This window comes from Musa acuminata, chromosome BXJ3-2 (assembly GCF_036884655.1).
Source record: "Musa acuminata AAA Group cultivar baxijiao chromosome BXJ3-2, Cavendish_Baxijiao_AAA, whole genome shotgun sequence".
Classification (NCBI taxonomy): domain Eukaryota; kingdom Viridiplantae; phylum Streptophyta; class Magnoliopsida; order Zingiberales; family Musaceae; genus Musa; species Musa acuminata.
In genome coordinates, this window is record NC_088350.1 from 22,137,032 (window position 1) to 22,164,530 (window position 27,499).

Here is a 27,499-nt window from a genome sequence, read left to right on the forward strand (position 1 = left end):
GATCGTATACTTTGTTGTTTAGATTCATTCAAAGGTGAAAAGTTAAGAGAAGACAGTCCATTTGGAACTGAATCAATTCTCTCTTTTGTAGGTTCCATGTACTCCATCCACTACTGCATTCCTAATCATTTTCACACTGGACATGTTCTTCAGCTTTGCTTGAAGTAAAATACATCTTGATAATATACAGAAAGCCAACAAATTCTCATGTAGTCAATTCTAAGATACATAATCAACTACTCAGTTTCTATACACAATAAACTTCTGAATGATCTCTACACGTCGATCAGATGTATACTGCTGCAGCTACTAAAGGGCTGATACTAGAGGGCTACTAGATGTTGCAGCTGATACAGGCTATTGTAAGCACAAAAAGTAAGAAGGTCCAACCGACGGAAAGAGAGATCGCATTGCTGACAGTGCCTGTTGGGTTGTCTGAACCAAATACCGAGTTGGAACCAGTTGGGTTGTACGTGTTCAACACTGATGAACCTGAACTGGGAGTAGAGCCAGCTCCGGTGGATGTAGGACTGTAACCGGGAACAGAACTGTGTATCAAATGAAGAAAATTTATGTGTGGTGAACTGCTGGTCAACAACATGTAATTCTAAAGATGTAAATCAGAAAGAAAAAAAAAAAAAAAAAAGAGGTTGAGGTTATACCTTGATGATGGAAAAATGCAAGTTGCTGTACCTGCCAAAATATTCATAGCTTTGCATTAGTGTGACTTTCCAAGCTCATTGTCGGTTACATAAGGCAAATGGCTACCTGGATTGTCATCATTTTTAGCTACTTTGAAAATAAACAAAGGTTGGTTGATCTTTCTATCAATGTTGTAGTCCTTTAAATACCTTAAACTAGTTACTTCCATAAAGAAATGAAGGTTGGCTGATCTAATATGTTATGGTCCTTCAATTACATCTCAATGATAGTATACAAAAATAAATAAGTCTTACTTGGATTAGCATTGACAAGCATGGCTGTTCCTGCAAAATCACAACTTGATGCCACTGGATTCTTCTGGTAGTAGCTGTTAAAGGCATATGAAGCATGAGCCTGAAGCGTATCAGGATTGTAGCAGCTTCCTGTTGGCTGAATTGCTGAGCAGTCTGCACTGCCAATTCCACAAGCATAATCCAGTGCAAGCTGCAGCGCTGCATCCGGGGTTCCTGCCTTGGCCACGCACCATGTCTGCCCTGAAGTTGCTGGTGTGATGGGAACTGTGCTTGGCACGGTTACCGGTGGTAATATAGAAGGTGTGCTTACTGGTGGCGTAAATGGATAGCTTGTCACGGGGTTGGTCACAGGAGGGTTTGTAGGGTATGTTGTTGGTGTTGTAGCAGGATTTGTCACAGGCACTACAGGTGTTGTCACTGGTGTTGAGAAAGGATCTGTTGCAGGAACTGTGATCGGAGTGCTCACTGGATTCATAGGTGGGATGTTTACTGGTGACATGGTTGGAATTGTGGGGAGAACTGTGACTGGATTGGTCGAAGGTACAGTTACTATTGCGGGTGCTGGGTTCGTGGAAGGGATTGTAATTGGAGTTGTGACAGGATTTGTTATCGGAATGAACGTATCATACAGTGTGGTTTTGGTTACAGCAGTAAGTTTTCGGCCATGGTTGAGAAGCTCTTTTTGCAAGGAAGGGACCATCAATTTTTCTTGCCAACCAAATGTCTTCTTTCCATACTGCCTAAGATGGGAGATGTCGATGAACAGCCCTGCAATCCTTCTTCTAAGCAAAGCATCACTCCTTAAGAACTTCATCATTCTATCCGAAAACTTAGCTATTTCGACTCCAGTAGGGATCAGAGAGCTTTTCACAATAAGAATGATAGGGATATCAAGGTAAGGTAGATAAGTGCAAGCAGAGGAAGCCAACTCGATAGTAGAACGAAGAAAGTCATCATCTAAGTTCATATCCTCATCCACAACAGTTTCTACCACTACATGAGACTCCCAATCCTTTAAAACATGCATCATCCTTTGAATGCTCTTAGGATGAGTCCTGTGCAGAGTTTTGAGGTCTACGAGGGAGAACATGACTGTGATCCTCAGAGTCCTATCAAGGTTGGAAGTCTTGAGAGATGCTCTGACTGAGGTCAAGGTGGAAAGGAGCAAGGGGAGCCTCTCTCCATTGCTACTTACTATAATTCTATCGATGTTTAACTTGATGAGAGTGTCCATAAGGTGAGTTCTAGGCCATGAAGTTGCTGAGGTTTTCGATTCAAGTAGTTTCTTCACTTCGAATTGGCTCACACAGAGATTGACAGAGATGCTGGTGATGGGTACTGAATCTAAATAGGCACCTTGGTTTGCCACGAGCATCTTAAGCAGTGCCACACCGGGCAACAAAGGGGCAGTATTCTCTTCCCTTGCATCATAGGAGAACCCCACCAAGGTTCCTGAAGAAAACACAGGGACAATTTGTTCCTCATCGGGACTAGAAATTTCTTCATAAACATTTAAAGCAAACCCAACAAGAACCAATCACTCACCAGGACAGTAATCGAAATAATGCACAGTCTTGAAGACTGATTTCTAAAGGAGATATGCATGCAATCCTACAAATGGCACCTTTCTTCCCCTTCCTAAGTATAGTCCACACATATTCCTGGACCCAAAAAGGGAAGAATCTGCTCAACAAATGTTATTTTTTAGTGTTCATCTACACTTGAAACTCCTAGAGACTGTCAGCCAATCTTACAAATGCTACTTAACTTCCCTTTCTAACTAGAACATACATACTCTTGGACCCAATAGAGAGAAGAATCTGTCTTTTCTCAGTATGCATCTACACTTGAAATCGTTAAAGACTGTGAGCTATGGCTAATGAGCAGCTTAACTTGCAGTTTGTGTCTTGCACAAAAGAACTGGATATTGAAGATACTGAAAGAGAGAAAGGGAGGAGACTGAGAGGGGTACTCACCTGAAGAGCAAACAGTGTGAAGTCCTAGGATGCTGGTGAAGAGGAAGCTCCAAGCTAGAAAACCACTAGCCATTAGGGAATTTGGAGGAGGAGAATGATTCCTTTCCCCTTTTTCTAGCTGATCTCTGCATGAAATGGGGTTGAATAGTGCATCATGAGAAGGGAGCTGAGGGAGGGCCAAACTGAGGTGGGGAGAGTGTGTTGTGGGGAAGGAAAAAGCTGAAGACGGGAAGAAAAGGTGAAGGGTGTGTGTGATAAAGCCAAAAGCAGGCAGCAGAGAGTGAGTCAGAGAGAGAGAGCTAGAAACACTGGCAAAGGTGAAAAACCACTGGGAAACCATGGCACATATACTATGACAACAGTGGGGCAGGAAAAGATTGATGTCACTGTGTCCACCTCTCCCAAGGAATGATTCTTTTAGTTCCTCTTCCCTATTCATTTATTCACACAAAACTCTTTCCAGTTCTTCCACCACAGTGGTCAAAGTTTTGCTTGTTTATATGTCCAAGCATCCCATTACATAATCCATATACCCATTTGATACGAACAAACGTTTACTTTTTCGTTCTATTTAGTAAAATTTAGTTTCCTTTGCTTTTGGAGGAAAAAATAAAATCTGTCAAAGTGGCTCCAATCTTCCGTGGGATGGATGATCCAAATCTGAGTCATCAAAAACTATTGACACTGTTGATGGGAAATAAAAAGTTGCTAAAATACTTGGGTGGATGATGATTTGTCGGACCAGATGACCAAGGAATGGATTCTGCATGTGCCTGCCTGCAGTTTTGGAGGAGGACAAGTTGGCCCTGTGGACTAGCAAAATGTGTGCATTTTGGATCATGTATCCTACTCCATTTCTATCCCTTTCGCTTTAAGATGGAGCTCATGAGATCTGCATGGGTGGAAATCCAACAAGAGCATGATCGGTGAAGTGGAAAGGTCTCTTAGGAGCGTGCCACTGACGCATGCCTTTTGTGTTCCACAGGAAGACAACACTGGATATGATCAGCACCATCTGTTAGATTCCGATGAACATAGAATGTTGGCGAAAAGCTTTTGTTCATGGTGATGCATTAGAAGCTCCAGGGACAATTATGCATGAATCTAATCTTGTGGTTGTTGAGGGGAGGAGGGTGGATGGAGATTAGAGAAGGCAAAACAATGGGAGAAAAAAAAAGGTAGGGAGGATGGTTGAGGTGGTGATAAGAACGAGGAGTCGAAAGCAGGGTCTCGTTGGCCTGCTTTCCGCTGGAGATGACGGTGGATTGACCTCTTTACATAAAGGATGAGATATAAAGGGAGTGAAAAGAAAAGACAAATCAGTCAGCTTGGGGGAAGAAAAGGAAATGGCCATGTTGCAGCAATACAATACATTCCTTAGCTCAACTATGGAATGGAGTGTGCTCATGGACATTGATAAATGCACTTCCCTTTCCTCGCTCTCTCTCTCTCTCTCTCTCTCTCTCTCAAATCACCAGGTTGGGAGGAGAAAAAGGCAATGACCATGTTACACTACAACAAATTGTATTTGTAGCTATGGTTTTTATTTATATATTTTTATATTTTAACAATAGTAAATTATATTTCTATAGTTACAAACCATAATGTTACGTGAAAGTGACTTGAGGTGGCTCCGAGATGTCGAGTCTTGAGGTGTTAAGTTCGAAGATGTCATCTGTATAAAGATCAGGGTTGAGTGAGATTTTTCAACTAGATCCCTCTGATGTTTAAATTAGTAAATTGATATCCCTAAACGTGGGTTAGAGTAGTTCTCAAGAAATTATATGTTTTCATGTTTAATATATATTTTTATACCTTCGAAAGAGAAAAAAAAAATTATGATCATCTTCTTTTATCATAAAGGATGAGAAGATGATGTAGAATTGTCCTCGTTATCAGAAAAGGTGGCAATCGCACGTTAACTATTGATAAATTTTCTATCACGTGACAATGGAACAATGAATGCCATAAAAAAATACATATAATTATAATTTTTACAATCATAGATAAAAAGATGAACATATTCTTGTGATGATTCAACCATAGTAATAGATGTTTTTTCCTAATAAATAAAAATCATATTAATAGTAGATTATCTGAGTACATAATAGATACTTTTATCCTACAAATAAAAATTATAATATTAATTTAATTATTATTGTGATTATTAAACTACAGTTAGATATTTTTACCCTGCAAATGAAAACCAGAATAATAGTTTAGCTATTACTGTGATTATCTGAGTACAGTAATAGATACTTTTCCCCTACAAATGACAACCACAGCAATAGTTTAATTATTACAATGATTATTCAATTGTAATAATTCACATATTTTTATCATTATTTAATTACATAAATAGATACATTTATCACAATAGTATACAAATTACTATGATATACTTACCACAATAGTAGCTCATAATTCACAAAAAGAAAGATAAAATAGATACATTTAATTACATAATTATCACATATTCTTTCTAACAAAATATAAAAAATAATATAATTAATAAATATAAAAAAATACATCAAATATTTATGAAAATTTTACTTACCTTATCATCAATCAACCTGGCATAATAACTCTTCTTCTCTAAAGTATGTAGTAATTTTTACTTTGACCTATTGACTTTATTTCTATTGCTAAGATTCTGAAAATATATTTTAAAAACCATACAAATTGGCATAAAAATGAAAATGCAAAAGTCAACATTTACTACTTCATAGTTTTCTTCTTCTGCATAAAAATGAAAATGCAAAAGTCAACATTTACTACTTCATAGTTTTCTTCTTCTTCTTCTTCTTCTTCTCTTCTACTCCCAACTAGCCAGAATTGAGTCATGGCAGCCCTAACCTTCATGCATCTGCTCTTTTACTCCCAACTGACCAGAATTGAGCCATGCCAGCCCTAACCTTCATGCATCTGCATGAAAAGGAATGCAGATTTGGATGGTGGTGGGTCAGTTGCTTCAGCTGCTCAACATCAACATGAAAAGGAATGCAGATTTGGAGTGGGTCAGTTGCTTCAGCTGCTCAACATCACCATAAATCATAATAGGAATGCATGTTTATCCTATTTGATAATACTCTTAGAACAAGCAAAAAGATGGCAATTTAAACCTTACAACTCCTCTTGAGAATCCACTGCTTTTCCTGCACAGCGCAATAAATACTTGCCTTGTTAATCTGAATTACTGTATGTGTTTCATCTATTAATTCTTCAAGCAAGAGATACTGATTTCCACATAATTTTCCAATAATTATTCAAGAATTGTAGTATTTGTTTCATCTATTATTGCGGTTTTAAGGAACTATAATCTTTGATTCATTTATAATTATAGTTTTAAAGAACTGCAGTTAAAAATATAAATTAAAATAAAAAGGCATAAAAATCATTGCTATTAGATATTTATAACTGTGTTAAAGCAGTAAAAGACATTAATCAGCTCAACCTTGCTTGTCATGGAGGGTGCTTTTACCTGCATGAATCAATGCATAAAAGGTGCTCATGAGAATTGATAAATGCACTTTCCTTTCCCTTTGATATGGTCCTCTCTCTCTCTCCCTCTCTCTCTCTCTCTCTCTCTCTCTCTCTCTCTCAAAGATCAACCAGGTTGGGAGAAGAATAAAGAAATGGCCGTGTTAAAGCAGGACAAAACATTCCTCAGCTCAGCAATGTCATGGAGTGTGCTTTCACCATGAATCAGTGCATAAAAGGTGCTCGTGAGAACTGATAAGTGCACTCTTCTTTCCTTTTGATGTGGTCCTCTTTCTCTCTCTCTTGAAAGAAGAGAAAGAAATGACCATGCTACAGAAAGCACTCTTCTTTCCTTTCGATGTGGTCCTCTCTCTCTCTCTCTCTCTCTGGTTGAAAGAAGAGAAAGAATTGACCATTCTACAGAAACACAAGACATTCCTCAACTCAACCATGGCATGGAATGTGCTTTCAGTACTATGATACAATGCACAAAAGTTGCTCATGGGAATTGATACATGCAATTTCCTTTCCCTCTCTCTCTCTCTCTCTCTCTCTCTCACACACACACACACACACACACACACTCATGGGAAAGATCTATTTTTAATTATGTGTAGAACCTCTTTGAACAATAACTAATCATTTCCAATAGAAAGTATGTAATTATCACAATATGATATAATTAGAATAGCAGAATTATTTTTTCTTCTCTTAAAACAGTAAAAAATAAAGAAAGATGTAAATAAATAAAAAAACTAATTTTATTTTTTCTTTTTGTAATATCTATAATTCAGGTAAGAGCTGGTTTATCAAAACAGAATATTTAGGAATACTTTGGTTGAAATTTTTTTTCTATCATGGGTAGATTTGGGTTTCTTTATATATAATTTGATAATTAGGATTTTATTTTTTATTTAGATAGATATCAGAAACTAGAGTTCTTCTTAGGAGTGTTTTTTTTTCTTCAGATTTTAGAAGGATTTTCCTGAATTTTTTTATAGATCATATAATATCCATTCAGTGATACATTACACATAGACATGATTAATTTACAAGGAAGCCTGGCTAGTTATGCTTATTTTCTTATTCACCTGAATTCACTGTCAACTTTGTTGTTCCTTTTTTCTGAAAAGAAATGGCTGTTAAATCTGGCTCAGCTCTTCACTGTAGGTCAGTTTGCAATCCAAACTTCACTGTCACTGAAATGCAACTCAGGTCTGCTTCCTCAAATCAAACAAACCTCTGCATCATTATTTTCTGATTTCTAGTAATTTTTAGGAACTCTGGAGGACAAGATTTCAGAAAATTTATGATTGGAAGCATCACCTTAAACTCTCCATAATAAGATTGAGATGATATCTAAAAAGAGTATGATTTGGGGCCCCAAATTACTTTTAAGGTTGGAATTGCTGCAAACAATGGCCATTTCAGCCTTGTGCAGATACAGACACTGCTACTGCTCTCTCTCTCTCTCTCTCTCTCTCTCTATCTCTCTCTCTTATACAAACAAAAACTATTAACACTAAGACTTTCTCTTCATAATATCAATTTTGAGATTTCTCTTTCAAAAAAGAGTATAATTCTGTTTTGTATAGTGAGGGAAAAAGACTTGGATACCAAGAAAACAATCCAAAAAAATAATAATAAAACATAAAAGTAGAAAATAACAAACATAAAAATTTATGTCTCAACAATTTTTATATTTAATTTTATGAAAAAAGCTCATCTTCTTCACCATATGATAACAATAAAAATGTAAGAAATAAATATCTATCTCAAGTTAATTCGAATATAAGTTCAAAGTCCCTTATACATACTCTAACATAAATCTTGAAACTTCTTTTTTTCTTACAACATTTTTAGATTTCTTAGAAAAATACTTTATGAGTACTTCAAATATTTTTTCTTATCAAAACATTAAGATACATTAGCCATTAATGTGGTTGTATAGTTGATTCTATTATCTCAGTTCAAGAGTTAGAAATCTCATTGTATATATTTTTGTTAAAATGTCACTTGCTATTAATAGCATATGAGATTAAACTTATAATATATATATATATATACACACATATATATATATACACACACGTGCGTACGCGTGCGCGCGCGCGCACACACACACACACACACATATATATATATATATATATATATATATATATATATATATAATTAAAGTTGAAATTTTATTGAATATGTGTTTTTTGTGAATCTTATGATAATTTTTTAAAATTTTTACTGAGTTAGTTAATCAATAGAGTTAGTATCTGTAAAATAATTTTTTGTAAAGATAAGTGGTAAATGTGAGATTCGAAGTTAGCATCTTTTAATTACATTAAGATTAAATTTTGATTTCACTGTATATCTCTCTAATTAATTAATTAAAAGGGATGAACGAGAAAATTATTTGACTTGGAGGGATATATGTGTAATTTCAGGGAAGGAAAAAATCCCTCGTAATGCATTCCCTCCTCCTCCTCTCTCTCTCTCTCTCTCTCTCTCGCACCGTCTCGATCGATATCGTCCGTTCGTTCGTTCTATCGGCACCTTCCTCTGTGAACAGGAAGATGCCGATCCTGGCCGTCCTTCCCGCCGGCCCCAACCTCTTCTCCTCCCCGCCACCCAATCCCCGCATCAACGAGCCCCTCCCCGCCAATTCCCCTCCTCCTCTCCCCATCCCTTGCCGGAACAAGAAGAAACCACAGCCGCCGCCGCCTCCCGACCCTTCGTCCCACGGTGCCCTCAAGGCCACCCACTTCCGCTCCCGATACTACAAGCCCGTCTCCGATGGAGTCGTCACCGGCGACGATAGTGGCCGCTCCGTCGTCGTCGGCCCATCCGGCGTATCCTACCGCCTCCCCGGCGCCCCCTTCGACTTCCAGTTCAGCTACTCCGAGACCCCCAAGGCTAAGCCCCTCGCCCTCCGGGAGCCCGCCTTCCTTCCCTTCACCCCGCCCACCATGAACCGCCCGTGGACGGGAAAGGCGCCGCTTTTGTCTAAGAAGGACAAGGAGAGGAAGAAAAAGATCCGCCTTTTCGAGCCTTTGGGCCATCCAGACGATGGGGAGGATGATGAGGTGGCGGACGAGGAGGAGGGGAAGGTGATGGAGATGGCCGGGAGGGCCGTCCAATTGGGTTGGTACCCCAAGGATGGTCGGAGCAGGGAGGAAATATTGGGCCCGCCGCTGAAGAGGTGGGAGGTTCGTGCCCTCGTCAAACCCTGCTTGTCGCATAACCGACAGGTGAATCTTGGTAAGGAAGGATTCCCGTTGCAGAATATAACAAGATATGCTTTAGATGTTTACATATTATTGAAATTAGACGAATAGTTGATGGCCTCCATCCGAGTCACATTATTCCAACGAATCTGCCACCAAACTTCGTACATAGCAGTCTCTGATTAATAATGCAAAATGGTGGTTTACACCCAAAGGTTTGGGAGGTTAACATCGTGTCTTCAAGAGGTAGAAAATGCTGTTCATTGCTCTCAATGTGATAACAAGTGGCCTTCACACTATTGCAAATATACCTCTTAGCAAACGAAAAAGAAGTTTTACGATTGCGATATCAATTAGATTTGAAGGTGATCATTTTTGTTCTAAAAAATATTCATTGGCCATCTGATGGACTTTCATTATATATCCTTTTCATTTCCTTACCACAAGCGAAACCAACCCCTCTTTCTGGAAGTGAATATATTCATCAATAAACCAGCATGCTAAATTTTGTCTAATTTTGGCTAATTCTGTTTATCTGTTTTTGATTTACTCAGGTAGGGATGGTTTAACACATAACATGTTGGAGTTGATCCATTCACATTGGAGGCGGCAGCCAGTTTGTAAGGTTCGGTGTAGAGGCGTTCCTACTGTTGATATGGACAACATCTGCCATCATCTTGAGGTTCACATGTTTATATGAAATTTGATTCTTATTTGTAGAAGATTTTACGCACTTGTGAACAAAACAATTGATATAATCAATTTTTATTATTCTGCTATCTGATATATTGCTTGAACATACAATGGTGTTTATTATCCGGTGCAAAAACTATACATCATCTTTTCATAACCATGCATGAAAGTCTTGGCAAGGCCATGATCATGCTGCTTATTTTTAATTATCAAATTCCATTTTTTTTTTCCAGTTATACCTACTCCACCATCTATAGACATTATAATGTGTTTTACAGGCTTCTATATGTTCTAAAAGTTACCACAATAATTTTGTCTAATTACAGGTCTGTATATGTCTTGATATATGCTTTTCCTTGATAAGAAATGAATTTTATCCACATTAAGATATATCATTGCGAAAGCCTTGTATTGTATTTCACCAATTTTTGATTCTGTAATCAATCCTTAAACTACTTAACCAAATAGATTAATTTGTAATGAAATTTTAGGCAATTGTTTTTTGCTCATTAGTTTATGGATCTTTCATCAGAGTAGCTGAAATTGAATTATGAAGTATTCTAAACTTTCTTTAAGGACAGAGGCATTAGGACTTTTTAACAGTATTTCTGATGCTGTTTTCTATCTGAATGACCTCACTTTAATTTTATCAATAATATTTTCTTTGACCACACTTCTTAGTGAACAATATATTTATGAAATACCAGAAACATTTACTTTACAATTTTAGAATTCCAATTCATCTTATTTTATTTCTTTTCTTTGTCTAAACAAAATTGCTCATGGTCTTTTTATGTCTCATCCTCATTGCTAATCAGAAGTTTATAGAACCTTTACCCATAATTCGAGTTTATTGTTTCCTCAACTTTACTCATCTCTCAAATCATTAGCAACAAAACACAACATGGGACCTCATCTTATTCGTCTATTAACTTCATATAGTCTGATAGAAAAATATATGATGATTCAGTGCATCAAATGTTGTAATTCTGTACTTGTATTGACTTTCTTTCCTTTGTTAATAACTGCTCCGTAGTAAAGACCTGTAATCGTATTAGTGTTTTTTTTTGGGTAAAACCTTTTCTTATTTGTTGGAAGCTCCATTTTTTTTTCTAACACATCTCACCTGCCATGCTGTCTCTATTGGTAAGTATAAAGTATTTTTTAAGTTAACGAAGTGCACAAGTATATTTAATCTATTCTCCATCTTCGATATGCTGTATTGATCAGTAAACAACTTCTGTTTTTGATGCTTTAACATAAAACCAATTGATTTTCTGAAAGATTTCTTGGATATTTTTAGTCTCTGTACATACACTCTTCTTATATTCCACATTGTGGCTCATTGGTTTAGCTCCTCAGTTGCTGCAGCTTTTGACACTTATTTATTTATATACTTCAACCAAAATTGTTTTCCTTCTTTCATTAAATACTTTATATTTACTAAGAACCTAAATGACATATCATGAAAAGGTAGAATAGCTCATATGCCATGCTTATGTTTTCAAGTAACAATTATCTCTTTGAAAATTTTGAAGCAAACATGCAGTGTATCCTTATTTCTTATAACTACCTGGATTCATTTAATAGGTTCTTTATATTTTTATTATCTTGTAGATAATGGATAATTTCACTAAATGTCTAATGAACGAGTCCAAAACCTCTTGGTTGCCACAACTTTCTGTAAATCTAAAATGAATCACAGTGGACCTGAAAATGACTATTAGTCTTGAGTGTCTTGACAAACAGAAGAAAAGATCATTTTCTTTTTCAGTACAAGATGTCTTCGACCATGGATGCTGACACAATATTCTCCAATAACAGTCTTCATAAAGGGTGGTACTCCTGAAATCATAGATGATAATCATTTGCACATTATCTAGAGCGACAAGTGTGGTTGAGACACAGTCTTAGAGATAACTTATCAGCTTTCTGGAGTGAGATGAAATGAAATGCATCACCAATATTCATTGGGATCTTAAGGTTTGTGGAAGAAATTTGTACAGATATAGATATAGCTTGAGCTTTCCACGAGATTAGAAAATTGGTTTTGCTAGAATATGACAAGTTTTCTAATGGGGAATCACGAAGGCATAAGTAGATATGTATTTATAAGATTGAAATAGAATTATTGCTCTAAGGCAATTTTAAGAGGAAGTCTTTGGAGTTTGGACTTCTGAGATGTATTTTCATATGTTTCTCATAGAATTTGACAATCATTAAACTTCAGGGTACTTTTGGTGTTCCACAAGTTTATGGCTCACTTCAGGAGTTCAGGGTCATTTCATTGTGTCCAGAACTTGTAGATTTGGTACCTCTATCTACCAATCAGCCATCTAAGTTCTTAGCGTGGCTACTTGTTTTCCCATTTGTTGTAGGCTTATTGCCATAACTTCAACCAGAATGGGTGGTCTATCTGTACAGAGTGGTCCCTGATAAAAACATTTATATATGATGGTCATCTGCTGATCCATAATTAGATCCATTGTGAGCTGCACTGTTTTTTTCCCATTGGTTTGATCTACCTGTATATCTATCTCTGTGTCCTTATTTCGAGCCACCTATTCTATAATCAATTCACAAACTTATATGCTCTCATTTCATTTTTCTTCAGCATTATTATATTGTGGGTTAATGAATGACTGCATCCAGCTGGTCAATTTTCTTTTGAACTTCTGTGATGCCAGGAAAAGACTGGGGGGAAGATCATCTATCGAGTTGGTGGTATCGTGTATTTATTTCGTGGCAGAAACTATGATTCCCGAACACGTCCAAAATATCCTGTAATGCTGTGGAAGCCAGCGACTCCAGTTTATCCAAAACTTATTCAGGAAGCTCCAGAAGGACTTACAAAGACAGAAGCTGATGAAATGAGAAAGAAAGGGGAAAACCTAATGCCAATCTGTAAATTAGGTAAGCTGAAACTACATCTTTATAAATATTAGGTTTCTTTTCTAATTTCCATAAATATATGTTTCTCTACTAATTTCCTTTTTCAGGTTGGTTTTCATTCATGTAGTTGAAAGAGACAATCTCTCTATTTGTGGGGGTAAGGCTGTACACATGAATCATCATCAAACCCATTTTGGTGGGAGTCTCATGCATTGGACCATTTTTCCATATAATGAAAGTAGCTAATTACGTCTAACTTTTTGATGAGGCTGCTAGCTGGAGATAAAGGGAAGGCACAGAAGAAAGTTTAAAGAATGAAATCATGTACCAACTGGCATGTGATATGCATATAACTTATATATTTGCGGAAATAATAGGTTCAGGTGGAATGCTAGGAATATTATCTAAAAGCGAATCTGCATCTACCCATTATGTAGACCCAGATGGTCAAGATGGTTATGCATGTTCCACAGAAATAGCATAATATGTGTCTAACTGGTCCATACAAACTTATGATACTGGGCAGTTTGCTTATTTTTTCTGCCGAATGTGGCACATATGCTATATATAACTACGCATCTGATGTGTGTGCTACTACTATTTTGAATTCGTCAACATATATGGATGTTGCCTAGTTTGTACAAAGAGATTATCACTTAGTTGTCTTTATTTTTCTAAAGGCGATTCATATTTATGATTCCCTTTTTGGAAGTTCTGTGGCTTGTCTTCTTTTGCTCTGGTTATTGTTTAACTTATCATATGTTGATAAGTTCATGAACTTTTACTTCTCTTCTTGCAGCCAAAAATGGAATATACATAAATCTTGTCAAGGATGTGAGGGATGCCTTTGAAGAAAGTGAGTTGGTTAAAGTTAATTGCCAGGGAATGCATGCAAGTGATTACAAGAAATTAGGTGCAAAGCTGAAGGTTGAACTAATTTGAAGATTTCTTATCTTGTAACTGTTATCAGAAGTAGCTTAAATTTTGTAGAAACTAATTTGAAGATTTCTTATACTTTCCTGAAATAAGCATGAAAGTGATGGTATTCTGTAGTGAATTTGGCCCTATTGCTATGTTACAGGAACTGGTTCCTTGTGTTTTGCTGTCTTTTGATGAAGAAAAAATATTGATGTGGAGAGGTAAAGATTGGAAATCAAGATATCAAGTTCCTTTGTCTTTTGATATGCGGCATCACCACACAGAAAGTGGCAACTCATCTGATTTGAATGATTCAGGTGTGTCTATTTTTCTTTGTGGTTAAATTAACCACTTTTGAATATGCTTTTAGTGTTTTTTTGTAGTGAATTGCATATAATAAGCAGCTATAGGTTATAAACATGATAGGAATTTGAATCTCACAATGGTCCTTGCTTTTGACTTGCATTAGCTGATGATGGAATTGAAATAGAAATGAACATCTCGAAGCTTAAAGTGCATTTTCACTATGTCAAACCAATATTCAGTATTTGCCATCTTAAAATCGTTGCTTATTTGCGGTTTGTTTGATTTATTTCCTTCACAGGAATGCTGTTAGGTTGGTTCGGTCTTGTTACTACTCCTTTTGGGCACATTTTGTAGGATAAACTGTAAGGGATTGGTCCTATACCACTAAGGCCCTGGACATTTGTTCCAGACATCTATGATATTTCATGTCTTCACTTAACTAGCTGGAAACAGATGCATATAAGGACTCAGGTGCAGGTGCGGATTTGATTAAGCAACAAGCTTTAGAGGATAAGGGTAGGAAATGGCTAGAAAGCTTTTAAGTCCCTGGTGGTTCTTATTTTGCACGATATACCTAACACATGATGTGTTGGTTTAGTTTTGGGCCCCATTTGAGAGTGTGTCATACCCTAGTGAAGTTATACACCTCCATCATTTGCCTATATTGTTGTCGTGTTTTTCTTAGGGCCACATAAAATAAGAATCCTTCTTTCTTTTGGGTTCAGTCTGATTTGTCTTTTAAATCTGAGTTTTTATGTGAATGCAGATGAATCCAGTGTTTCCAGTGTTGAGTCCATTTCCAGCAGTGAGATCCTGAGCACAAAAATGCTTTCTTTGTGGAAGCGTGCAGTTGAGTCAGGGAAAGCTTTCTTGCTGGATGATACCAAGCTTAGTCCAGATTCTCTTCTCAAGAGGGTTGAGGATTTTGAAGGCTTGTCCCAGATCGTGGAACATTCTTACCAGGCCTTAATCCTGCCTGGTGGTAAAGATCCTGATGATTCAGAAGATTCTTTAGAACAAAGGCTTGCAACTGAGACAAATGATGATCACAATGACAATGATGGTAATAGGGAAATGGACACATCCAATAGAGATTATGAGTATGATAATTACAGCGATGACATCTATGGTTCATTTGATGAGATTGAGCCGACAGTTCCTTTTGGTTGTTTACCTGTTGACTCAATAGCAGAGGAGGCTAAGTAGGGACTGAAAAATATCTTCTGCCAGCATATACCTGCTTTCTCTCCTGGAATTGTGGTAGAGTTTGGATCTGTACTTCTCAATTTTTTAGTCTTGCTGGTTCTTGTATGTTAAAATGGGTCAGTCTTAACATGTCTCTTTCATGCAATACAAATACGAGTGATACAGAAAACCAAGCAGAGATGTGACAGATGGAAGTGTAAATCTTCTCTGTAAGTACATTCACTACATATTTTATTATTGTAAAAAATGTATAAATCTTTTTGATCATTATGGAAGTTCATTTGATCTTTGCTTATATTCTTCCAACGGTAAATTTTGCATTTGCTATATGCATAATTTTGTCCTTATTAAGATATCTGATTTCAAAGTGTCACCAACTTGGACATGAAGCTGAACTATGAGAACTTCACCATGAGTTACCATATCGGCATGTTGAGCTTTTGGGAAGGTGTTTTAAGATCATCTTTTGCAGATTTTTTTGTATTGTTCTATTTTGGTTTGTCCTTCTGTTGTGTTTCTTATAGGCTTGTTTGTGTTAATTTATATGTGGAAACTAAGATGGCAACATGATAAAGATTAGCTCTAACACAGATGAATTTATGTATTTGAAATATTATCCACCATGGTTTGTCTTATCGGTGTACCGATCAACTGTCGATATAGTATGTATCGAGTTGTACCGAGTCGTATTGAGTGTATTGACATATAGTATATAGGAATATATCATAGTATATTGACATATAGTATATATCATATCGGTCTCCTGTTGGATTGATATGTTGCACTCGTATTGAATGATACATAACAAACGTTGTTATCCATTATAATTACTAAAGTTGAAAGCCAAAATTTTTGTAGTTGGATCATTTGCAAGCTGTTGTGATCATTGTTCTAAAAGTTTCATTGAATGTTGTATACTGATATTGTCCATCTCTTATACTAGATTAGAATTTAGATGGTAATTCACTGAATGTCTTTATGCAAAAGGATCATATACATGTCATTTAGTGGTTGAAAGAATGTCATGCTAAATTCTCTTTGATCTGATTGATGTTATTCATTGTATGAATTTACACTGGTTTTGTAGAATATATAAATAATAACAGCATTTTATAATTCTTGCAAACTGACCACTAAATGAGTTCTCTTCTTTTTCTAAAGATAAAAGACAATGTCTCCTGCTTTAACTTTCCCAATAGTAAACACAAAATTGGGCAAATCTTGTGACACTGCAACTACAGGCCTGTGGGATGTTTTTGTTACAGCAGCTACATTGATAATTGGGTTCTTAATGCACTTGTACATCAAGAACAAATACAGAATTCAAATGTTACATCATTGAATTCAAATGTTATATCAATATCCATGGCTTTCTCTATGGTTCAAGCATTATGCAACATTTCTGAGTTAAGCTGGCCTAGTTTGAGCTGAACTCTTTACATCATTGATATGAAGACCAACTTAGGTGAAAAACACATTCTCATAGTTAGTCATCCAACAATTCTGATGCTTTTTCAATTCAATATCAAGAACATAAAACATAGTTCTCATAACCACAATCAGAAAATTAAGAATGCAAAATGGGACAAGCCTTCGTCTTCCTCTTTACCAAAATATCATACTGGTTAACATAGGACATCAACAAGTTAATAGCAGCTTGAAGCATCCATTTTGACTGGTAAAACCATCATCCAAAAATCTACTAAATTCAGTTAAACAATCATGGAGGTTCCATAACTAAGAAGTTTTTTTTGTTTTTATCACATGATACTTCCACATGTCTTATCTCAGAGTGAAAATTCAGCTACACAACCATTCTTGACAAAAGTTTGATGCAAAAAATAGATACTGCTGTAGTACTGCTTCTCAAGACTCAACAACAAAGAAGCTGAGTGATCAGTAACAAATGGCATCTACCTGCAAAGATGTCCGATACTTCTTTCAATTGATTACACTCAGAATAATTGGAATTAACAATGTATAACCATAAATCCTAAGGCCTTATATAGATACGGTGAAAAATTTTCGGAATCAATGAGATCTTGGCTTTCACAATTAAGCTGTAGAGACAATAACAAGGGATGTGGACCAATGCCAGGCATAAGTACCTGCAAGTTTTACTGTAGCTGTTAGTATCTTGTGTTAACAGATGGAAGATTAATAAAGATCTAATACTAACCAAAAAGGAGCCCAAGGAGTTGAGAGCTCAAGAAAAGAGTAGGGCCACCTAAAGAAAATCTATCAGTGAGTTACATATAAAAGCAACATATGCCACAATAGTAGAATTGTTGGTTACAACCTTGAAGATGCACATAATGTTTACTGGAAATCACACATTAGTGTAGTGGAGATGACAATGATCTTCAGCTGGTGATATTTTTGTTATATTGATGTTTATTTTTGTAGATTATTCAGATTCAATATTTATGTAACAAGACGGATGCAGAAAGTAAAAGCCGTACCATGAAAAACCACAGATGTGCAGTATCCACTGAAAAATCACATAGACACAGCTCCAAAGAACAAAGTATGCCATCCTGAACCATGGAAAAGGCTGGAAAGAAATATAAATCATTTCATCAACTCTTTATATACGGAAAATTGGATTTAAGTGATCAACATCCTGTAAGTACATAATCTACCAGACTGTTTAGGGCAGTATCAAGGAGAAGAAACACAAGGTTCAATGTGTGCATGCACCCCATGAGCTGCCAAGAAAAACACAAAAAATAATCTGGGTATCAAATAAAATTCTTTCTATATACTGAAGAAAACATAAATATGGAAGAAAATTATCATTACAGTTTATCAGTATGATTGAAGTGACCATTGAGGCTTTAACAGCTGGTTCTTCATATAACTCTTGTTTTATTTGCATTTTGTGCAGTCCAATGATAATAGACATATATACGACAGTGTGCTTTGCAGCAACTTTTGGAGAGTCTCAGTGGTTCTTAGGGTTTCAGGCCTTCACATTTCCTTCTCCAATTTGCTTCTAGCTAAAAAGCAACAACCAACTCCTATACTGAACTTAGATATGACCTCTGGTAATGACATACACTGATAACAAATGCATACATTTTTTTAATTATGCTATAATCATCAGCAAAGAAGTTTTTTATATTTTTTTATTGTGAACACTAGGTATTATGCTCTTCTATACATGTCAATAGATGAAATCTAGCAAGCCATTATATTATTATCTATGAGAACATGAAAAATCATAATCAAAGTTGGTGAATTGCTATGGCTGAATAAATAGCAGGCATGCACTTAGGTGAAAAAATAGTACAAACACTAAACATACAAGTAGTAGTTTTGCATCTTTCAGAAGATACAGTAACACTGATGTGTGTGTGTGTGTGTATATAGTGCAAACAAAGAAACTAACAGTAGTTACATTGAAGATTGATCTGGAGGAAAACTTTCATTAAAAACATTACACAGGTAGGGAGCACCCACCATGTCCAGTTTGAAATGTTCAGCAGAAAGAAATGGTACTAGAAGCCCCCAAAAGACGATGTCTGTCAATGTAACAGCACCTGCACTAGTCTGTTCAAGTGAATACAAGGGTTTTACTCACAAAATTTAATAAGATGAACTGATGAAAATATGAAATTGCAATAAAATGTGTCATATGATTGGCAAGACAAAGAAGCAAACAAGTTTCTTAAAATGAACACAATAATATAGTTTGTAGTAGAACTGGAAGCCTCCTTAATAGTACTAACATGCTGATGGATGGTAAAATTATAAGATCTGCTCAAGAAATATTTATGATAGTTTGAAGCTGTCAAAAGACATACCTGATAAACAATTTGCATGAGGTAACCCCAAAACCCAGCTTTTTGTTCATTGTCAACCCACTCATAGACATTATGGAATTTGCTAGATTTTGTGTTTCGATTTGATCCAGTTGAAGTTGCAGGTAATTCTTCTCCAAAGTCCCTATTAAAGAATGTATCCGCCTCATCATTTTCAGTGGCACGCTTTGCATAAATCCAGCAACCATGAGCAGATATAAACGTCCCAATCTGTAAGCATGCAAAATTGGTAGTAAATGAGTGACCCATAAGGTGATGCAGAAGATGTGCCTAACTGAATGCATGCTTGGAAGTAACTAGGTGACTTAAAATTGCATCCATTAGAGACATCTAATTATGATGGGTCGAAGGCATTACGGTATTAAGCAAGTGATTAATATGAAGAAGGGTTTCCATCAAGGGTCTTGCAAAAACCTGAAAAATGCTACAAAAAATCACAAAAGTGGAGAACTGGAACATACCAGAAAGTAGATGATTACCAACAAAAGGGTCCACCTGCAGATCATCCAAAGGATATTTACAGTCAGTAACTGGTTTAGAAGCCACCACACAAAGTAGATTTATTCTGCTTCTCCTTCACAGCACACAAATTTAGTTGCCAAGCGAAATGTAAACTCAAGGAGGAACCAAATTTCCCCTTCTGCACATCTCATGGTTTCTCACCTTACGTTTTACAAAGATAATCATAATGTAATCTTACTGGTTTAGAAGCCACCCACAAAGTAGCTTTATTCTGCTTCTCTTTTACAACACACAAATTCAGTTACCAAGTGAAATGTAAACTCAAGGAGGAACTAAAATGCTCCTTTGCACATCTCATGTTTTCTCTCCTGACATTTTATAAAGATAAGCATAATGTGGTCTAATTGAGTTAGAAGCCACCCACAAAGTAGCTTTATTCTGCTTCTCTTTCACAACACACAAGTTTAGTTACCAAGTGAAATGTAAACTCAAGGAGGAACTAAATTGCTCCTTTGCACATCTCATGTTTTCTCTCCTTACATTTTATCAGGATAAGCATAATGTGGTCTAATTGATTTAGAAGCCACACACAAAGTAGCTTTATTCTGCTTCTCTTTTACTAACACATAAATTTAGTTGCCAAGTGAAATGTAAACTCAAGAAGGAACTAAATTGCTCCTTTGCACATCTCATGTTTTGTCTCCTTGCATTCTTTAAAGATAGCATAATGCAATTGATAAAAAGATGACAGAATTCATGGAAGCAGAAGCTCAGGTCAACTAAAAACAACAGAAATAAGAACAAAGTGACATCAGAAAGATGCATTGATAGGTTCATCGAACCGAAAGAACAACGGAACCATTAGACCTATACACCCAATTAGCTCATTACTGGCAACCTGAACCCTAAACCGTAAACAAGAAACCAATGACCTGATTGATGTGCACAACATCTGCTGCTATGAGTGTCCCCTATCTCGATCCATATCCTCCGCATGTGTATGAAGTGACCAGATTTGCTGAAATAGCAGCTTTCAAAGTTCACTCTACTTCAAATCCAGCAAGAAAGAAGGGAAAAAGAAAGAATCTTTGGCGATTTTATAGCCAATACAAGCCAAAATAGCGGGAGAAGCCGACCATTTCCATGTCAAGAAGGCGACTTGAGGGGCTTACTGAGTGTAGAAGTAGAAGGCGAAGGCGCCGTCGAGGAGAACCGCCCGGCATAGTAGCCAGAATAGGATCGAGAGGGCGACAGCACGAAGGCCGAGGAGCCAGAGCGGGCTGAGCTTCTTCCAGCAGGGGGACCACAGATCCGAGGATCTGGGGGGATCCACGGCCCTGGATCTCGAGATCACAGCCACCGACACGGCGGCGGGGACGGCGAGGATAGCAGCGCAGGCCGGCACTTGCCACCGCAGCCAGTACTCCGGTCCTACGTCTTCCTCACCGCCCGCCATGGCCCAGGGGAAGGGCGAGCAGCATACAGGGCCCCATGTCGCGCCATCGCCTTCTATTGGAGGGGAAGACAAGAGGAGCAAAAGACGAAGAAATTATGTGAAATCTAGCGAGGCCCCAATGGAGGAAACCCGAGAACTTGACCACTGCAAACGTCGACAAGGGCCCCACACGAAATCCTTCTCTCCGATCGCCTTCGGCCTCACGTGTTTCGTGGGTAACCGCAGGCGTGTACCTCTTTCGATCACCAACCTGTGTTTGACCCATCATCGGTCCATTCCTCCAACTCATGGATTCCAGAAGTCAAACTGTGTGATGGAGTAGACTTAGTGGTAAGAAACGATACCGGTAATCTCATTTTGGTCGGATGTAGGTTTATGGACGAGGCAATTCCTCTCAAAGATGGACTCCAGATTGTGTTTAGGGGAAGAATCTGATTCATATACTTCTAAAAAGAATGTAATTTCATGAAATATATTGAACGTAATCAAGGACATTTTTACCTTGTTATAAAGTTTTGATGTCTCTTCCGTTGGGTATGTGTCTAGAGAAGATATCATGCTAGATTTACTCTCTCTCTCTCTCTCTCTCTCTCTCTCTCTCTCTCTTCTATATATATATATATATATATATATATATATATATATATATATATATATATATATATATATATATATATATATATATATATATATATATATATATATATAATGAAAGGCTTTCCTTCATCAAGAGAATATATATTTGATCGTCTTCTAAACCTGATTACTGATGCTTCTTCAGTGCAAAACTAGCAATGATTACATAATTCAGATCAGATGCATCTGGATATTCCCAGTATTGATGAAGGCCCAAAGCAGAATGCATCGACGAGAGAGCAATATCAAAGACAAGCATAATGCTCCAATCACAAGTACACAACATAAAATGGAATTGAATCTAAGATCAACTATTACAAAAGATCACAATTCGTACTGCCGATTCGCTTTGACTGTTAAATTTCTTCAAGGTACATGTTATTCCAAATACAGAAAGAGAACATACAAAAGCAGATAACTTATGATGTGTACTTTGAGAGCAACAATGGACGACTGGTAAAATCGAAAAAGTTCCTCTTGTTGACTGTTCCAAAAATTATTTTGAAAGCTCGCAAAGATTATATATGGTCTCAGCAAAAGGCCACTACATGTGAATCGGCTTGTCGTATGTAGCCATGGCAGCTTCCTTCACAGCCTCACTCATCGTAGGGTGCGCATGGCATGTGCGAGCTATGTCTTCGCTTGACGCTCCATACTGGAGGGCTAGCACAGCTTCGTGGATGAGTTCCCCTGCATTAGGTGCCATTATGTGGACACCAAGAATCTTGTCGGTCTCCTTCTCAGCCAGTATCTTCACCAATCCTTCAGCATCATCGATGGCCTTTGCACGGCTGTTAGCCATGAACGGGAACTTGCCAACCTGGTACGCCACCCCCAAGGCCTTCACCTGCTCCTCTGTCTTGCCAACCGAAGCCACCTCAGGATGTGTGTATACAACTCCAGGGACCATATCGTAGTCTACATGGCCTACCTTACCTGCGATAAACTCTACGCATGCAACTCCATCTTCTTCAGCCTTGTGAGCAAGCATGGGCCCTGGTATCACATCACCGATAGCATATACTCCTGACACGTTGGTCATGAAATGTTTATCGACTGGGATCCTTCCTGCCTTATCAGTCTGTACACCGATGGTATCCAGACCAAGCCCTGCTGTGTATGGGATTCTACCAGCTGAGACAAGAACAACATCAGCTTCAAGTGTGCTCTGTTCCCCACCAGCTGCAGGTTCGACTGTCAGTTTCACCACATCCCCTGACGCATCAATCCCAACAACCTTTGTCTTGAGCATAAACTTCATCTTCTGCTTCTCAAGCATGCGCTGGAATTGCTTCCTTACCTCACCATCCATTGAGGGAACAATATCCGGTGCAAACTCAACAACAGTCACCTCGGAACCAAGCCTTCCCCAAACTGATCCCATCTCCAAACCAATATATCCTGCACCAATCACCACCAATTTCTTTGGGACTTCAGACAAAGACAGAGCCCCAGTGGATGAAACAATCTTCTTTTCATCAATAGTAATTCCAGGGAGTGATTTGACGTCAGAGCCAGTGGCAATTATGATATTTTTGGCTTTAACAACAGTGTTGCCTCCTTCAACGGTGTCAACAGAGACTTCAGAAGGTGAAACAAATTTGCCAAAACCTTTGACATAGTTTACTTTGTTCTTCTTGAACAAGCCTTCAATACCACGTGTGAGACCAGAGACAGCTTTATCTTTCTGTGCCATCATGGCAGGTAGGTCAATTTCAAGCTGAGAGAACTTTACACCATGACTCGGGAATGCATGTTTGGCTTCATGGTACATGTGAGAGGAGTGAAGAAGAGCCTGCAAACAGGAAAACAAAAGAGTTAGTTAACAATCTTAAGAATGATCATTCAGCAACTTAGTTATTTTATATTTCACATGGCTGGTCCTGTTTAGTAGTATATTCATTTCGTTCTATTCATGTTCCCCAGAACTCTGAACCAAACTAATCGCTCAATTTTTTTGACCAAAACAGAAACTGAACCCAGCTAGAACAAAAATAGATTTTGAACAAAAACAAAATTTTCAGTTTGGTTTATCTTGTTGGGTTTCAATCAAAGTTGGACAACAACAGAAACAAGAGATAAACTGGAAGAGAGGTGCAGAAGAAGGTATGTCACTAGAAACACTCCAGCACACAGTTTTTAAAAATACCAGAATATTAAACAACATCAAGAAATTCAACTGGCAACCTTGTTGTATGCTTATCTCGTAGGTCTATTAAGAGAAGTATTTAAATTTTAGAGTACTAAATGAGTCCATCAAACAGTTACTTGACATATCTATATATTCAACATTCACACTTCACATTTAAGAGGTATTATACCTCTACATATCCATCTTCAGTCAAAATATATTTACAACAATGTCTTTTGCAAAATAGCTCTTCATATGTTAGAAGTAACACCTCTAACAAGTAATTCACTGATTCAAGGTTAAGAATAAGCCTCACAAGCTAAGAACAAAGCAATCTATTAAATAAAATAACTTTTATTGCAAAGAGAAATGGTGAATGCATCCAAGAACTGCCATAAACCTTAAAATAGATCCTATATAGGGTTAATTACTAATGATCACAAATCCTAAAATAAACCTACCACTGGTTATTTCTAACATAATCTTGAACTATTAACTTGAAACAAATATTAAAGACACCTAAAATAGGTTCTTTTTTTTTTCAATGTCCCCGTTGTTAATAACTTCAGATACTTTATGTGGGAGAAAAAAAAAGGAAGGAGGGAGAGATGTATGAGGAATCAATTCAAACTCACTTCAGATGAACCACACCAGGAGGAAAAATATGACAAAGAGCCACTCCTTCATTAAACAATAATATCTTGACCCATGAGTTTATAAGTTTATGATCTTCAAGTTGTATAACCATCCCAATTACAAGCACAAAAGAAAAAAAAATATAGAAAAAAACACAAAATGAAAATATCTAATTGTTCCGTTTCCTCTTATGCTAAAATGACTGAAGCACTTCCAATTCTTTGATATTTTGTGAAAGATTTTGTTCCATTCCCAAAAAATATTTAACTGTGGAGATTAATCTACCAACAGATCCAATCAAAACTGACAGCTCATTCCAAACTGACATCACCACAGGTCCAACATCGGGTAGACTTGTTCCGAAACTAAATCAGCCAATCCCAAAACACGTTTTCTTCTACTATATGTTCCATGCCCTTGAACTCCCACCTGCATTCATTGGTCTCCCCTCAACTTTTGCCATGATGAAGAGGGATCACTGTGTTGTGACCCTCTTCATAATCTCAAGGTATATTACAATAAAAACTCCACTAGAAGAGTGTTGGAACGATGGAACACAATCAGAAATTACTCAAAGAAGCAAATTGGAGGATGGTGAAAGGCTTGTGTGGCAGTCAGAACAGATGAATGGTCATTTGAAAATAATATTTATCGATAGGGATAGAAAACAAGCACCACCAATCATAAAAGCAACACGTGAACTTTATAACCATGGTGGACACCATGCAGTAAATTCCATGACACCCCAGTCAACTCATCCATCACATCATCATCAGATCGATATGGGAAAAATTCTCCACATGGTAAATCTTTCGCTGCTGATGAGGCATTAGGGATTTCAACACTATAAGAGGGACCTTCTCCGATGGTAAAAGGGGCGAGCATTCTGTTTGCTAACTCTTCTACTTCATCTTCTCTCGACGTCCGAGTGACCGAGTGACCTTTGACTTGAGCATTTAAGGATCCAGATAGATGCAATTCCAGTGTCCATCTATTTTTGCAGGTTTTTCATTCTTTGTTTTGGCAAAAGCTCACCTTGGCCTGCCTGGCAGTATCCATCTTGACACCAGGTCGACTTGTGTCTTCCATCTCAGACCAATTACCAAAACTTGACATTTATCAGTTATGAGAAGAATAAACCACTATAAAAAATTATTTTATTCAATTGAAGACCAATGAATCCAACTATGCAGAACCAAAAATTTCAGTCCGAAGTGGGGTTTATCCTAAAAGCTGATTCTGGTTCCTCGGTGTATAAATTTGAACCCTCCTGTCCAGTTTCAAATTCACCATTTAACCAAACTGAACTGAACAAAACCTAAAATAGACCAAGAAAAATTAAGACCCACCCTTGCATTGACAGTGAATCTGGGCTGCCACTTTTTGCATCTGCCAAGAGTACTAAAATCAAGCACCAAGCCAAACGTTACATATAGTCAAACTTCATGGATATGAAATCACACTTGCTAAGCCAAATTTACTAACAAATTCCAAGGCTGTTTGTCTTTTGTTGGAAGTCAAAACTGAGTAGAGCTTGATTTTTGATCTTGAGCTTTAATAAAAATTTTTACTTCGCCAGAAGTTATCTCAACAATTTTCCAAAACTATGGGAGAATTCCAGTTTTTACTTTGCAAAGACTTTTGGTTCCTTGGATAATGGTTCTAATTTCCAAGAAATGACTTTGGGACCTTCCTAGCTTTAGACAAAAACCAAATATCAATGATCAATTCAGGCAATGACCTTGAAGCCCAAATCGATCAAACGACTCCACTTAACGAGAACATCACCACAAAGAACACAGATTAACTGGGAAAAAAGTTGAATCTTTCCTACAAGTTCATTTTTTCTCCAACAGCTTCCAAATCTCAGATCCACCTGTTTGAGATTTACAAAGTCAAGTAACAGAACCAAGAAACACCAACTGCTATGAAAAGCCACAAACAAACAGAACGTGAATCCAATTCGTTTGCCCGTAAACAACAGATCGGGTCTAATTGGTGCACCGAATACATAAACATCAGCAAAATTCACTGCAATCAAGCAACACGAGTATGAATCAAGAAAAGACCAAGAGGAGAAGATCAAGGACGACATGTGAATGGGGGAAAAGAAGGGGCAGAAGATAGAGCCATGAGGCGATCTTTTACCTTGGAAGGGATGCAACCAACGTTGAGGCATGTGCCGCCGAGCGTGCCCCGCTTCTCGATGCACGTGGTTTTGAGCCCCATCTGCGCGGCCTTGATCGCCGCCACGTACCCGCCGGGCCCGCCGCCGATCACCACCACGTCGTTCTCATCCGCCGCCGCCGCGAATCCGCGGCAAAACACGGCGGCATGCCGCATCGTCTCCGGTCGGAGGAGTCCCCCAGCCCTCCGTCTGGCCAAGCTCATCATAGACGCCATAACCTTCGTCTTCTTCTTCCTCTTCTCCTCTTCCTCTTTTCTCGTACTCAGCAGGGAAGCCAGACGAATAAGGGAAAAGAATTAAACACACACAAACAACTCTGTTGAAGACGACGGCGGCCGTTCGAAGTACAATGAGACGCAACTCGGAAGCAAGGAAGAAGCAGGGCCGTTGGATCGATTAGTCTCAATCAGGGATCATTCCCGGTGACGACCTCGGCCCGTCCGATGAATAATGTAGGGCCCAACAGATAAAAGACGCCGCCGGTACATCGCATATATGTACGTCCTAATTTAGCGTAT

The 27,499-nt window shown here is 37.6% G+C and overlaps 4 protein-coding genes across 6 annotated transcripts; 1 reads left to right on the forward strand and 3 right to left on the reverse strand.

The window, feature by feature from the left end:
- Nucleotides 1-128: 128 nt before the first annotated feature.
- On the reverse strand, nt 129-3,214 carry LOC135631192 (uncharacterized). 3 transcript variants are annotated; one of them, XM_065138662.1, is made up of 5 exons: nt 2,933-3,213; nt 2,502-2,617; nt 957-2,408; nt 663-693; nt 129-548 (listed from the first exon to the last, which is right to left on the reverse strand). In XM_065138662.1, the coding sequence occupies exons 3-5, from the start codon at nt 2,329-2,331 to the stop codon at nt 335-337; spliced, it is 1,620 nt and encodes a 539-aa protein (XP_064994734.1). In that variant the 5' UTR covers nt 2,332-2,408; nt 2,502-2,617; nt 2,933-3,213; the 3' UTR covers nt 129-334. The 3 variants fall into 3 exon arrangements, with proteins under 3 accessions (XP_064994734.1, XP_064994733.1, XP_064994732.1); XM_065138661.1 differs by lacking the exon at nt 2,502-2,617 and having other exon boundaries at nt 129-530; nt 2,933-3,214; XM_065138660.1 differs by lacking the exon at nt 2,502-2,617 and having other exon boundaries at nt 2,933-3,212.
- A 5,670-nt stretch (nt 3,215-8,884) lies between these two features.
- LOC103969582 (CRS2-associated factor 2, chloroplastic) lies at nt 8,885-15,943 on the forward strand. Its single transcript, XM_009383164.3, has 6 exons — nt 8,885-9,667; nt 10,188-10,315; nt 13,014-13,239; nt 14,018-14,145; nt 14,300-14,453; nt 15,209-15,943. The coding sequence occupies exons 1-6, from the start codon at nt 8,983-8,985 to the stop codon at nt 15,646-15,648; spliced, it is 1,761 nt and encodes a 586-aa protein (XP_009381439.2). The 5' UTR covers nt 8,885-8,982; the 3' UTR covers nt 15,649-15,943.
- Nucleotides 15,944-17,360: 1,417 nt separating this feature from the next.
- On the reverse strand, nt 17,361-21,451 carry LOC135631316 (uncharacterized). The gene is made up of 8 exons (XM_065138875.1): nt 21,107-21,451; nt 19,934-19,967; nt 19,455-19,682; nt 19,111-19,200; nt 18,291-18,356; nt 18,111-18,202; nt 17,828-17,875; nt 17,361-17,756 (listed from the first exon to the last, which is right to left on the reverse strand). The coding sequence occupies exons 1-8, from the start codon at nt 21,388-21,390 to the stop codon at nt 17,642-17,644; spliced, it is 957 nt and encodes a 318-aa protein (XP_064994947.1). The 5' UTR covers nt 21,391-21,451; the 3' UTR covers nt 17,361-17,641.
- Nucleotides 21,452-22,302: 851 nt separating this feature from the next.
- On the reverse strand, nt 22,303-27,303 carry LOC135631993 (dihydrolipoyl dehydrogenase, mitochondrial-like). Its single transcript, XM_065140212.1, has 2 exons — nt 26,942-27,303; nt 22,303-23,821 (listed from the first exon to the last, which is right to left on the reverse strand). Exons 1-2 carry the CDS (start codon nt 27,194-27,196, stop codon nt 22,571-22,573), a joined length of 1,506 nt encoding a protein of 501 aa, XP_064996284.1. The 5' UTR covers nt 27,197-27,303; the 3' UTR covers nt 22,303-22,570.
- Nucleotides 27,304-27,499: the final 196 nt, after the last annotated feature.